The sequence below is a fragment of the Anneissia japonica genome, unplaced genomic scaffold (genome assembly GCF_011630105.1).
Source record: "Anneissia japonica isolate Jap-2015-1 unplaced genomic scaffold, ASM1163010v1 scaffold288091_len1417266_cov198, whole genome shotgun sequence".
NCBI classification, from domain to species: Eukaryota; Metazoa; Echinodermata; class Crinoidea; order Comatulida; family Comatulidae; genus Anneissia; species Anneissia japonica.
In genome coordinates this window covers 1119547-1134055 of record NW_022684833.1, presented here as the reverse complement: position 1 = coordinate 1134055, position 14509 = coordinate 1119547, and the positions used below count along the sequence as shown (strand labels likewise).

Genomic DNA, 14509 nt, shown 5'->3' with positions numbered 1-14509 from the left:
AGTGATAATCTAATAATTTTTTCTATTAGCTCTTAATTGGTTTTTTATTTTGGCCTTAATTATTATGAACATTTCTGCTTCTGACCAGAAAGTTTTTAGGAGAGAAAACAGGCAAGAAAGTTTGATTAGTGGATTATTAATTAAAGTTGTCATATTGTTCTTACATCCTAGCCTTTAGGGGAACTTGATCCTCTCAAGGACAAATTTAATACCCTGTTATGTAACTGTCTGAAAATAAAAGGTCATTTGTAAGGCCTCAAGGTTGGGGCATCACATTTATATACAGGGGTGTCATGATAGGACTTTCCTTTTTTGAAACACAATACAATAGTGTTTTTAATAAATAAAGAACGAAACGTATAATTGATTCTACATTTCGTTCTAATAAAGAAGAAAATGTAGAATCAATTATGGCCTCACGTCTGTCATTTTTCGGAGTCACAATACTCATATTCTGTTTGCAAATAATCAGTGGATCCTCGATTTTTTATACAATAGTACATCTGTTGGTTTACACTGTGTTTCAGTAGAACTTGGTATTTTGAAGGCTGTAATCTGATTTCTGTGTTTTAAAATGAACAGAAATTAAATTTGTGTGATCACAAATGACAAACATGGGAGTACATTCAGCTTTATGCCTAAACGGGTCAAATAATACAAACGGTATTACAATTAATTCCTAAAAGCTCACTCGTAATCTATAAGTTGATCTTTTTTTATGTACATGAGGTGGTTGTGACCAATAAGAATTCACTTAATATATAGTGACACTAAGAAGCTGGTAGGTAGCTGGTAGAGGACTAGATTGTGGTTTTAATTTTAATATCATGAAAGTAAAGTTTGTCGGAAGACTGCACAATGGTTTTGTTAGTTGAGCCTGGGTCCAGAAGTGTTGCGTCAAATAAATTATTTATACTTTATTACTTTTCAATCAGAAACACCACCAGTAAGATGCCTTATACTGTATAGGTTGGAAGTGATGTTAATATAACTTATAAATAGCACATTTTAAATTAAAATTAGTTTAATGTAAACTGGTGTCCTTTTGAACTTTGTGGTTTAGCCAATTGCTAATACATCCTGGTTTCTTTTTGTAAGCAGATCTGTAACTTGTTGGTTAATATGCTTGCTCTTTAAATTATAGGATTCCTGATTCAAATCTTATGAGTACCTTAGAGTTCTCCCATTGCTAAAACTACTTTTCATCATTTTGGCAAATGCCCTTGTTAAATGTGAAGAAAATAAAACAAAAACATACGTAGTTTACTTGTACATAACACAAACCTATAAAATTGATTATATAATAAATTAGAATAGCTTAATGAAAGCTAAAAATAGAGAGAAATTATATAGAAAGTAGTTTAATAGCTAATGTTAAAATTATACTGAGGTGGAAGGAATTCTACTGTACATTTGTTTTGCAATGCTGTTCATATTTTAGTGTTATGGTCCTCGGTTATAGCAATGTCATTTACAGTAGTGTATAAATGGATTAATATAAATTAACTTAATATTAATATAATAAAGTTATGTAATAATAGATGTATTATTATTTTGAATTTTTTAATATTTTGTACAGTATTCCTACAATTATTAGGGCGAGTTAGATATGCACTGTCTGCCAAAAAAAATTGAGAAAAACCCCAAAAATTCAATTAAACACATGTATTAGCTCATTAAAATAAGATATTAAATTCCAATAAGAAACTGATGAAAAAAAAAGTTTTTCAGCAAATCTACAGGCATTTACTACAATAAATACATAAATTATCAGCCAATTTAAGGATTAAAAAAAGAATTTTTATAAATACAGCGAGTTATTTGATAATTTTTCTTGCCAATTCGTATGGTTCCTATATTTATTTTTCAAATACTGTACTATAAATAAACTGGTACTCAAGTCAATGATTTTTATAGTATATGAAATATTGATGTAGTCAAATAAAGGAAATAGTTAATATATTTTATAAGAATAAAAAACAATAAAATTGCAATCTTTGTCACATAAATGTTCAAATTGTCTATTGTTATATATTCTTTATATCACAGATACTAAGGTAGGATTACATTTTTAATATCTGTGTTCATTTAAAAACCAAGCAAATTATAGTGCATGAAAATCTGGTGCAAATAACATAATTAAGAAACAAATTTCAATAACTTGTATCTTTTCGAGAAACATCAAGGCCAGGAACTTAAGCTGTGTGGCAGTCATTCTGTTAAAAATAAAATCAATAGACAGAACACTGGACATTACCTTTGAATGGTCACTCATGGACAAGTAACAGCTTTCGCACAATTGGTCACTAATCAAATATTTCTGCCGTTCGAAGATAATTTTCTCATAGTATAATTGTAACGTTGGTAACTATTTGTATATATTTACACATTCTATAATCAATTTTGTTTTTTACCTACACTGTTTTTGATACCTTTGTTATTTGTACCTATTACCTATTAGAGCTACAAAAACTTTGTCTGCATGTGTGCATTTATAACAATAAAATACATTCTACACCAAAACAGTAATAGGTCTACAATTTCTTCAAGAAAAAAAAAAACAATTGTATCTATTGGCTTCCAATATGAAAATAAAATTTTGGACACATTTATAGTTACTGTAGCACCATCATTTTTAGTGGTTTACCCTTTCTAACAAAACCTTCACCCTTTCTGAAGTAGTTCTGAAACCTACATTTCATAATGAAACCTGTGCTTTCTAATTGTTGTGGCACGGTATTTTTATTTCAATAAACTACAAGAATTTATTTGTCCTTCAAAGTATGAAGAATTTACACACAAAAAAAAATTGAGCAATTAAAAACAAAATATGATATACCAAAACAAAAAATAAACAACTTTAAAATCCTGGTAGGATTATGAAATATATATGTAATATTGTGTATACTAGTTTTATGATTATTTTTGTTTCCCTTCAATATTCTGTTAATTTGATTGCTAGAATTCTGTACACTAGTTAAATTACAAACATGAGGAAGAACTATATTATCATAGAATTTGTTATTTATTTCAAAAATACTTATATTGTGATGTATCGGTAGTGCATTGTGTATATAAATGACAAAATGTAGATAAATGTTCCTGCTACTAAATGCTCTTTTGTGCGTTTCAATACAAAACCACAAATACTGTAATGATGTTATATGAGATTGACCTACCTTCCAACATCATTCCCATTTGTAAACACTTTTGGAATCTGCAATACTGACATCTGTTTCGTTGTGCTTTTGTAATCTCACAATTCCCGCTTCCCACACAGGTGTACACACGCTTGTTCTGAACTGTCCTTTTAAAAAACCCTTTGCACCCCTCACAAGTAATTATGCCGTAATGAAGTCCTGTGGCACGATCATTACAGATGCCACAAAGCATTAATGATTCTTCATCTTCTACGTCCGAGTTACTTTCCTCACTTTGCCCCTGACTATCCATTCCCGACGATGTTGAGGATGCTGTATCGGAGCTCTGTGTTACTGGTTTCTGTTCAGTTTCCTTTAAAAACGGCTGCGCTTGGTAAGGTATTTGTGGTGGGAATTGAAAATGCGATACACTGGTACTTGGAATCACAGAGTACGGAGAGCACACATATTTGTTGCCTCTCATTGGTGAGGGTAGGTACGGAGTGGCAGGACTTGGGATGCCAGTTGTTGGGTGGTGCCCGCGTGGTGATGAAAGTCCACTGTAAGATGCAAGGCTTGTCATCACCGGTTCAAAACTGTTAATACCAGCCCTTGAGGTCCGAATTAAGAGACTCTCTCTCGCAGAAGCGTTCAGTGGGGTGGGTAGCATTCCGGGCATTACTAGCATGGGTGGTGGGGGAAGATGATGATGCCCCGGAAAAGGGTATTTGTTGAGCATATCTGGTGGATTAAACATCTCTCCTTTGATAGGCGATGGTGATTTGTGGTCGTCTTTTAAGTACAATTCACTCCAACGTTTTGATGGCGGCAGTTTCTTCAACGGCGGTGGGGCATCGTTATTATTTGTCATGTGACACAGAGACTCATCAGTACGTCTCTTCATAATCTGTAAGTTCAAACGCAAATGGAAGGATTTACGATTGTGCAATACCTAGACACCATAAAGTAAATTTGCATATGCAATTTTTTTTCATGCAATAAAAATGGGTTGAGCTTGAGCGTGATGATAAACCCACCTATAGTTACGAGAAACTTCAATTTAAATCATAGGTTATGGATTAGCAAGAGTCATATCAATTTCAATCATATAAATCATTGATAACTTGACTATTATACGAGAGGAAGAATAATTAACCACAGCAGTGTAAAATTATTTTCCAAGTTGGTGAGCCATGTACTGCAGTATAAGTTAACTTACGCTATGGTTATAGAGGGCCTCAGTTCTTAACCAGATGGAGATGGGTGGGGTTTGATGTTGTGTTGTGTATTGGCTTTATTAAATGAACAAACATTCAATGTTTTGAAACCAATATAAACATTGAAACATTAAGATTGTTCCTTGACCTCTTTTCTCAAATTAAAAGTTACAACATTATTAAAAATAGATCCTGAAATTAAAGACCTGACTTATATATTAATTTTTTACTGATTTTACTTTGCAAATATGGAATTTTTGATTAAATACTCTAAATAACATGCAAAGAATGATGTTCGTAGAGTTTTATTTTTGTTGCATGTACTCTCTGCAATAAAAATACTTTTTTTGATAATATCCTTTTCAAATATACCATGCTATTAGTATGGTCTTTTTATACATTTGTTATTAAATGGGCAATATAAATTGAAAACTATGCATAACAAAAGGTTATACAGCTATTTTATACAAAATGCATACTTCGTAATATGTTATTATTAGGTTCTAGTTTATAAACAATATTAGAAAAACATATATTTTTTACACGCATAGCCACAGTGCTATATATACACACATTCATACATTTATAAAATATATCATTTTAATTGTTTTTTAACTATTTTTTACTGCAGTATTTTTATTTCATCATTAAATTAAAAGGAAATAAAAATATTTATTCAGTGTAAAAACTGCTTTTTTTCACTTATAAAGAGCTTGGGAATTGCTTAATTTGTGTATAAATTTAAGTCAGTTACGGACATTGAAAATTTAAACAAGAAAACATTTGTTTTTGCTAATTTACAAAGACATATAAATTATACTGTTTTTATATCTGTGCATAGACCCTTAATATGGCTAAAATTGTTAAGGATTTTAGAAGTAGTGTGTTTATTCTTTGTTCTGTCTGTAATTATTTGATCATTTCAAATGAGTAAATTTAATGTTTTAAATTGAATGTTTGGTGTTTTAGACTACAGAAGAGTATCTTTAAATAAAATCAACAATATAATTTACTAACATTAAGCAAAGTGACAGTTTAATGGTTATTTATAAAATGTTTAATTGTAAAAGCCAAACATTTGACAATCATGAGATCATGTTAGCTAGAAACAAGACCGAAACTAAAGTAGATAAGACAGCCATACTAGAGCAGATTTACTTGAACATACAAAATAAACCTATAGTATTAGCCTCATCACTTGAAAATTACTTAGGCTTCCTGTTATACTAAGTTTAATCATTCTTTCACTTAGCTGAAGTCAGAGTTTTAAAATCCCCAAGGGATAAACAATTAGTCTAAATTGAATATATTTTTACATTATGATTTTTTTAAAGTGTAAACTGTATATTATAGTTCAGATATGTTTTTTAGTAAATGCTTAAATATTAATTTTTCTTTTTCATGTCAGATAATTTCAAGTGTGGTAATGAAACAAACAAACCATACAATACTCATGAATAAATTTAATTAAAATTATTAATAATAATAATAACAATATAGGCAACTAATTAATTACTAAAATGTATGTGAGTTACTTTATGTAGTTCTAATACAGGTCTCCGTCTAATATTAAAGACCACTTTGTAAAGGAAACAAAATATAATGCTGTAGTAGGCTATCAGTACTGAAGCTAGTGAAAATATAACCAAAAAGTGATCTAGGAACACCAATTCTTATTCAACATTGTATTTTGTTTAAGTAAAGTAAATAGCCCAAAGCTTAATTATTAATGTGTTATCCAAATATATATATATATGGGAAAATATCCATAGACATAGATAGACAGACATTTTTTACCCAATTGTTGCAAGTCAATATAATAAGGATGTTATCATAATTATCAGACAAAACAAGGCTATATATATGAACAATGTTACCGACTAAGATAAATGAAATAAAAATATTTGACAAATTAATACTATAACTTTGAAATCAATTATACTTAATAAAAAACTCTGACACTATACTGAACTAAAGGTCTAATATTAACCTTGACTCCGGCCTTTGCAAGTTACTGTAGGTTTAGCTACCAGCAACGATGCACCGTCTGGCGAAGTTCACGGATCTAGCATACATTTTAGTTAAATAAAATGTGAATTATCGGTAAAAATGAACAAATTACAAATATTTCTACAACTTACCGTTATGCTAGCTTTATAGCTCAAAGAATGTTGTGATGGAACCTCTATCACTGAGCAGACGTCCGACCGCACGTAAGCAAAACTGTATACTCAAGCAAATGTAGGCCTTTACACGAAGCGTTCAGAAGTTCAGCATGAAAATAGGCTATAAATACAATACGATTATCCGCCGTGCGTTGTCGCTCGAAAGTACAGGTTAATTAATTATGCATTCAGATCGGGCAACGGATGGGTGAACGACCGAAGACAGAAATGTCATGCTGACCGTTGCGCTGAGAGCTTCTAACCACCTTGTGTGCCGCTGTCGTTTGCCACAGCTAAAAGATTTAACGGAGTGGCCAGACAGCTGTAATTCTAATGAATCTTTACTGTATGGTAAGGTGCAACGACTTCGTATAATTTGGAGGAAATCTTGAGAGCGACTGCATGACTTCGCTAGCGATGCAGCAGAAGATTCCCCTGCTTGGGATGAGATGGAATATTCTGTGTCCTCTTCCGGTCACTAGATTAAGAGGGCGCCCTGTGACACACTGACCGGTCACCAAGTCATTGTCCGAAGTGACCAATACCGCTAGAGTAAACCATACTGCATTTCAGGAACAATAAATATGGCAAATACGACTACCAGGGTTGCATACAATTTCTTGCCTGGGTTAAAAAACGTAGGCTGAAGGTCATTTATTACACTTTACTCCCAATTGCAGCTTTCTGTTTGCGTTCAAATTGATTAATTAATATTTATATCCTAATTTTATTTGTTTATTTTTTTTAAACATTTTTTACAACAAAAAAGCAATACAGTACCCTTAAAGGTGGAGCTCAGCCTTGGGGAGATAATCGTGTTTTTGGGGGAAAAAAAGGGGGAAAAAACGGCAATTGTGTTTTATTTTGCATACTCTACATTTCGTAATTGAAGGTTCGTAAGGGAGATGTTACTGTATATAAATTGTATTATTATTTTCATTTACAATACAGTACAACAATTAAAAAATACAACCTAACGTCACCCGCTTTCTTGTAGGCCTATATTATATTTCTCGTCAATAATGCAATCTAAAACATGTTTTCAGTGAGGACAAATTAAAAGAAAATTGGAAATTTAACAATCAAGTACCTATTGTAAACGACCTCATCAAATTTGACGTGAATACCCTGAATGTGTAACGAAGCGACGAAGTGCTTTCACCGCGAACACAGAGGTCACTGTCAACACAGTCGCTTGCTGTCGCATAAATACATCGAAAAAGGCCTACATTTTTGTACTTTCTGATAGCCTAGACTCAGCAATTTAACAGACAATGTTACATGACATTTTTCGGTTTTTGCAATTGACTTTTAGATATGAGTTTTGAGCATGCATCGCTTCGTAATTTATAAAGCTCGCAGGAAGTTTCTGCCCGGTAGCATGATCGCTTGAACCAGTCTGAGCAAATGGTAACAAGCTGATAACCACACCGGCTTTCGTGCTGTGTACATTGTTGCATAATGAAGTTCGCATAATTTTGTGGTAATGGCATTGCCCTCTGGTTGTATAACGCAATGCACACGCGCACTAATCAAATACCGGCAATAATAAAAGAGGAATATTGAATGATATTCGTTCCAAAAATATCATCGTTGCTTGCCGATTTATCAAAAAAGTGCTTTATTGTGAACAAATAAACTACGTCAATCTACGTCATCGGTATAGATCATACGGTATCAATGGCGATAAATCTAGGTCGCGCATTGTTCGTATTCGAAATGCTAAATTATGAATATAAACAACGGTATTCATCTTGACAAATGATCCTTAAAACTTTATTTTCATCTACTTTCCGCCCTACCTTAAAGACACGGTAGCACTATCAAAAAGAAAACATTTAAAAAACTGAATTAGTCCGCCATTTTGGCATGTAATCTATAACTAGCCTATGTTATAACAGATTTAATATTGATATAATATTGAAGATATTATCATATAATAAATAATTTATTTTATTATTATTATTATTATTATTATTATATAGGAAATATCAACAGTATTGATTGAACTAAAACTGTACACAGTACCGTATGCTTTGTAGCTAGGCAACACATTGAACGCGGATGTTAACTACGCGTTGTCCCTTGCAACGCGTTCGCTTATAGGCAATTATGTGATTTGCCTGTGGCTACCAATACTGTAGTGTATTTTGCATCATAATTATAATTTAAACTATTTTTTGGATATCATTATAGATTCGCTTTTTTGTTTATATAAGCCATAGGCCTTGCTAATTTCTATCTAATCTGCCCGTTGCTCCGTCAAAATGACCAGGCGCAATACCGTATTCTCGCCACAAGCAAATAATCATTAGCAATTCATAATTTATTATTAGCTATACCCACTATGATTCCAATTCAAGAGAAAGACTGAACGCTGAAGGTTAGCGTACTGTAAATTTTTGCACTTGGCAAAACCGAATAGGCCTAATATAATCACTGTTCAGTGCAGGATTGCAGGCCTTTTGAAGACACGAATTGACGCCGCGCACACGCACTGAATTCAATCCGCAGATGAATTATAAATAAGCTACTGTATTAATTATTTTGTTCATCATTCACTCATTAGTCATCCAACACAAAACAATAAACATTAGGTCTAGCCCACGAGACAAAAAAATTCCTAAGCTTGTAGTGTTTTAATAAGGAACTTAAACACTGATTGCAAAAGAACTAAGTATGGCATAGGTCATCATAAAGAAGAGAAATAAAATTAATTACATTACCTCTATAAATACATCAAAAACCATTTTTCAGGATTTAATAAGGAATCAAAACAGTAATACAATAGTATAAAATAAAATAAAAAAAAGTCCAATTGACTTAATTGAGAGTAAACTTTATTTCTGCCAATCAGTTTCCATTTTAGCAGTTTTGTTTAATTGTAATTACCGGTATCTATGCTTAATTAGCATATAATTTGTATTCACATTTGTAATTCTTGCCATCTGAGCTGCCTGGGATTTGAATTTTTGATAACAATACGTGTAATGGCGATATGTAGCCTAACTTAAGAAGCACATAATACGAAATCGTCTCACTCATGCGATAAGAAAACATGACAGCCCAAGTGCACAAAAAAAAAAAAAAACAAAACAAAACAAAAACAAAAAAAAAAACAGAACCGTACCGTAATATAGTAAAAATAACGAATGTTGAACATTGATAGGCTTATGATTGATAGGCCTAACCATGTACGCTAGGCATAGCGATAATATTAATATGACTTTGAGTTAATATCACAATATGGCGAACGAAAATTTGAGGGAATGAATTTTTAAAATATTACATATTTTTTGTGCATTTTTTTTCAAGTGACAAAAAAGAACACAGGTGATTGTGAAATGTTGCATCAAGAAGTAATTAAGCCCAGAATACAATTAATTCGATCAGTACACTTGCGCAGCCTACCTACTGCACTGAAAGACAAACCGAACATGAAAGTAAGTGCAGTTAGCGTCGGCTTAAAGCGCAAGGTTCAGTATCTAGGTTAATTCATTCTTATGTACAAGTATCGGCCCACTCGCCTGACCTCGACCTTGCGCGACCGTGACTTTGAATACTACAGCACGACTTGTTTATCCGCGTTCTATTTTCGTTCGCGACTGGAATGTTTGTGTGAGTCATTGAATTCATCCAGCCTCGATCACTAATATTATTATGTATACATAACTTAGAAATAGAAATTCAACAATATTCAACAGTTTTACGTTAAAAAAAAATGAAAATATAATAAATCAAAAATTATTCACTGAATGTTATATATTTCATGGTAGTTATTCGTTTGATTGAAATTTATTTTAGAGAAATATGTTCAAGAAGGTGATTGTCGTTCACCGAGTTCGCGGTCAGGTTCACGTCAAGTTCATTCGGGTAACACAAAAAAGCGGGTCGCGCTTCCTGCTTCAATTCTCGGTGTTATTGAACTGCGCTGAGCAGACGATAGCATTTCCACATGCGCAGAAACTGCACTCCGACTTTTGGGTTTCTGAATGGGATTTAGAGTTGTGAATGTGAATGATAAAATGGTGTATCTGTGCGGTATATTGGCTTGGCTCCATGGCCAGAAAATATTGTCTGTAGTGTTTTGAAGCTTATTATGTTTTTGCTCTTTCAAATTTGCACCCCGTCTTTCTTTCAGATCCGTTAATTTTTGTCGTTTTTAAATTCGTGTCTTTATCGTTTTATTTAAAATCTTAAAACGATTCCGTATGATCGTATAATGGAGAAAATTAAGTGGTAGTGCAATGAAAGAAAAAGAACTTAAGAACACTTTGAAAAAAAGTTCGAAAAAAAAGAAGAAATGTTTGGAAAAAAAAGGAAATTGGCATTATGCATTTGCGCTATATAAATATAACATTATTATTATTATTATTATTTATAATTATCTTCAATGCCGGATGCTTGAACAATAAAATACTGGAGGCTAAAATAGTAAAATAAAGGGCATAATCGACTGCTTCATTTCGTTGACTACGAATTTTCGTTGAGTATTATTTTCATTCTACTGGTTCGTAAAATAGACTTCGTTGACCGTACGAAAATTAACGTAAGAGTGCGTTAATCTGCGTTAAGTTATCCACGTGACCAAAACAAACATGGCCGATTGGTCAGTTTAGAAACAACATTTGCGTTAATATAATTTAGATTAAATTTCAGAAAATAAAAATCATAATATTTACCCACATGAAGTCAAAATATAATTGTAGCTAACAGAATTCAAAAACTGGATGGAAACATTTCTTTTACAAAAAATCCATACTGCCACAAGCCGAAGCAATTGATTACGCAGCTTGTATCGCGGTAACTATGCAGCCATTTTGTTTTGTCGAGTATTTGCAAGTTTTCTACTATTCGACTAATCGTCTTCGTTAAGTAGGATTTTACCACTGCGCAGGTGGGCGTGGTTTAACGAAGAACTCTTGTCGAATACGGCCGTGAATATTGACGTTGCATTGCATTCATTATATTGTATACGCAACCTCGTCAAGAGTTTCGCACTAACGTTGAATAAGCCTTTCCATTATGGATTTTAAGGCCTATAATGAACAAAATGTATGAAGGTAAAATGACAATAACCTTGGTATCTTACACTTTTATATATAAACACAGGTAGGCCTACAGGTAGTTTTTTGAAAGAAAAAAAAAACAATTCTTGTCACCAACATGTTTTAACCATACTGTCACTAAATGTAACATTTAAGTATAAGTTAACACAACTTGGAATATTGAACTTTGATTCTATACTTTAGACATATTCCGTGCAATACAATGGCCTAGGTACTACCAAAAGAATAAAGCTAATTAATACCTCAATCAATTAAAAATCTTTGAATTGCTCAAAATATAACCACTCACTGCCAACAAATTGGGAAGAAATTCAACAATCCAAACACAATTCTGAATAGCTAATATAAAGGATCAAAGTAAGTTACTAACTTCTAAAACCAGAAACAGATCAAATAACTGTTCTAATTTACAGACATTTTACTACATCATTTAATTTATTAGGCCTACCAGCCAATAGGGTCTAACAGGAAAGGTAGGCCTATTCGTTTTAAATTTAGTAGGGTAAGGCCTATTATTTAACATTGTTAATTGACAGGAAAAAAAAATTCTCATTCAAATTTTAATTGTAAGGTACTGTAACTGACAAATAAAAGCAATTCATGTACGGAATTGATTTTTCAATTTTTTAGCTTTAAGGTCCGAGCCTTTGGTATTTTGGTGTATGCATCGTTCAATGTCGTGCCAGGGTTTTTAAACAGTGTGGGAAAATATCAAGGTGGACCCACGGGCCACTTTACGCGTAAATTCAAATAATGTGGACCCATTTTTCTATAAGTTTGACACATTACAAAAATATGAAAAATCTGGACCCATTTTCTAAAAAGTTCACCTATTTTAGGCAAAATATCAGAAATCTGGACCCATTATTAAAAATGTGGACTAATTTTATGCATAAAATTCCATAATTTGGACCCATTTTTAAAAATGTGGACCCATTCTTTTTGGACCCATTAGAAAATGTGTGTGGGACTGTCCCAATAGCTGGCTACGGCATTGAGTACGGTACGTGTCCAAATAGGCCTACATTTTGTCATCACTATTTATTTGTCATCCTAGTGGTCTGAGCCCCTGGAGGACACTCAACCTGGGCGCTACTTTTCTCTCGTCCCTTCCTTATTCTCTATTCTCCCCTCTCCCTTCCACCATCATGCCTTATGAATCATCTGCGGCTAAAGGAATGGTCAGGTTGAAATTGACAAGGAATAATTAGCCAACAGTGAGAGCCATAGATCACCACAATGGTATGTTAACAACGTGTCAACGTCATGTTTACACCTTGCTTCTTCGCGTAGACGTCCCTGGTGGTAGCTTCACCTACTGTACTATACAGTACTAGGTCAAGGTGTGGGTCAAGACCATGCAGGATGTGGGATATTCCGGCAATGGAATCCAGGGTCCTATTTAAAAACTGCTAACTCGGCATTTATTTAAAAAAATGACCAGACGATACATTTAAAGAGCAACTAGATGGGCATGTGATCATCCGCGAACACACTGAAATGACTTTCATCACATAGGCTTTTAGGCTGTTACATAATATCACGTACCAATTATGACACGCGGTCCTTGGCCTGCGCAATTTACTTGCATAGATCTAGGGTATTAAAATGTTTGAATTTTGTTCGTTGTAAATTGTGTTCATGAGTATCCTCTTCCATTTAAAGAATTTATTTGATTAGTTCCTCTTACCACAGATTGCAGATCATTGTTTTTACTTTATTTGATTTTTAAATACTATGTATGACAACAACACAGACTGGCTCGCCAATATTTTACCAGCAAATTTGGTTTATATCTAGGCCCATCGTCTGAGAGGCATTTACTCATTACCGCCTGACGTGTTGACGGTGTTATCTATAATGTTTGCCGTGACTAGACAATTTCCATTTTTATCTCGATGTGTGTGTTTATTTTGTCGTTAAATATTTCGAGCAACTTCCGTGTACACCTAGCAGTTCACCTTTATTAAAATCCTAGTTTCATTTTATGATGTTTTTATACGTGAATGTACATTTCTGACCTTTGTATACAGTAGGCAGCTTGTAAGGGTATTTATTAAAGTAGCCTTTTGATTTTTTAAAACGGTAGGCCTCCTTGCCATTCATATTTAAATTGTATTTTTTAATTACTATTATTAATAATAATATTATTATTACAGTATTATTATTATCATTATTATATTATTATTACTGTACTACTACGATTATTGACATTATTGTATTTCTTACAATAATAAAACAATAATTTGCATAATAATACTGTAATAATAATAATCATTAGGCCTAGTATTATTATTATTATTATTATTATTATTATTATTATTATTATTATTATTATTGTTGTTATTATCTTTTTAATTACTTATTATTCTTTATTATCTTAATGCTTGAACCTTCAAATACTCCCATCAAGTTGAACTTCTGTCTTCTTTTGTACGAGATCTGTTGCTGCCTCGGGCGTAGAATAATGCAATTAATAATCACGATATAAATATACTTTACAGAGTTTCATGACCATTTCGCACCCTGAAACGAAAACTGCCTTAATTGAGGAAAGCGAAACATGCCAACTGCACTAAGAGCCAGTTGTGTTGAGTAGGGTAATGATTGAAATATGGTCGTCGCAATATACTGTAACTATTCAACGCTATATACATTTGAACGATTTGGCACTCTGTATATCAACACACAGATGATATTGTGCGGATCACGTGATGACGTTCCGACATCAACACTATACGCCATCGTAGCAGTTCCATAGGACGTCTTGTTTATAGGCCTATAAGAAAAAAATAATCGTGCGAAATTATAAAATATACGGAAATGGAGACATTCTTTTTTGCTAAAGTTCATTCATTGGGGAATTTTATATCAGCCCCTCCCCCCCCCCACTTCCCATTACAGTGGCGGATCCAGAA

General features: G+C 32.9%; 1 protein-coding gene across 2 annotated transcripts in view; it reads right to left on the bottom strand.

Moving 5' to 3' along the window:
* The window catches only part of LOC117107888 (hormone receptor 4-like), a 24834-nt gene extending 17710 nt beyond the window's left edge, over positions 1–7124 (bottom strand). The window contains exons 1-2 of one of the 2 annotated variants that reach the window (XM_033249732.1): positions 6499–7124; positions 3180–4047 (exon numbers count right to left, since the gene is read on the bottom strand). In XM_033249732.1, coding sequence (XP_033105623.1) covers positions 3180–4044 — 865 coding nt within the window. In that variant the 5' untranslated portion in view covers positions 4045–4047; positions 6499–7124. The remainder of the gene's footprint in view (positions 1–3179; positions 4048–6498) is intronic. The other variant, XM_033249726.1, reaches the window with a different exon arrangement.
* Between the last annotated feature and the right edge of the window lie 7385 nt (positions 7125–14509).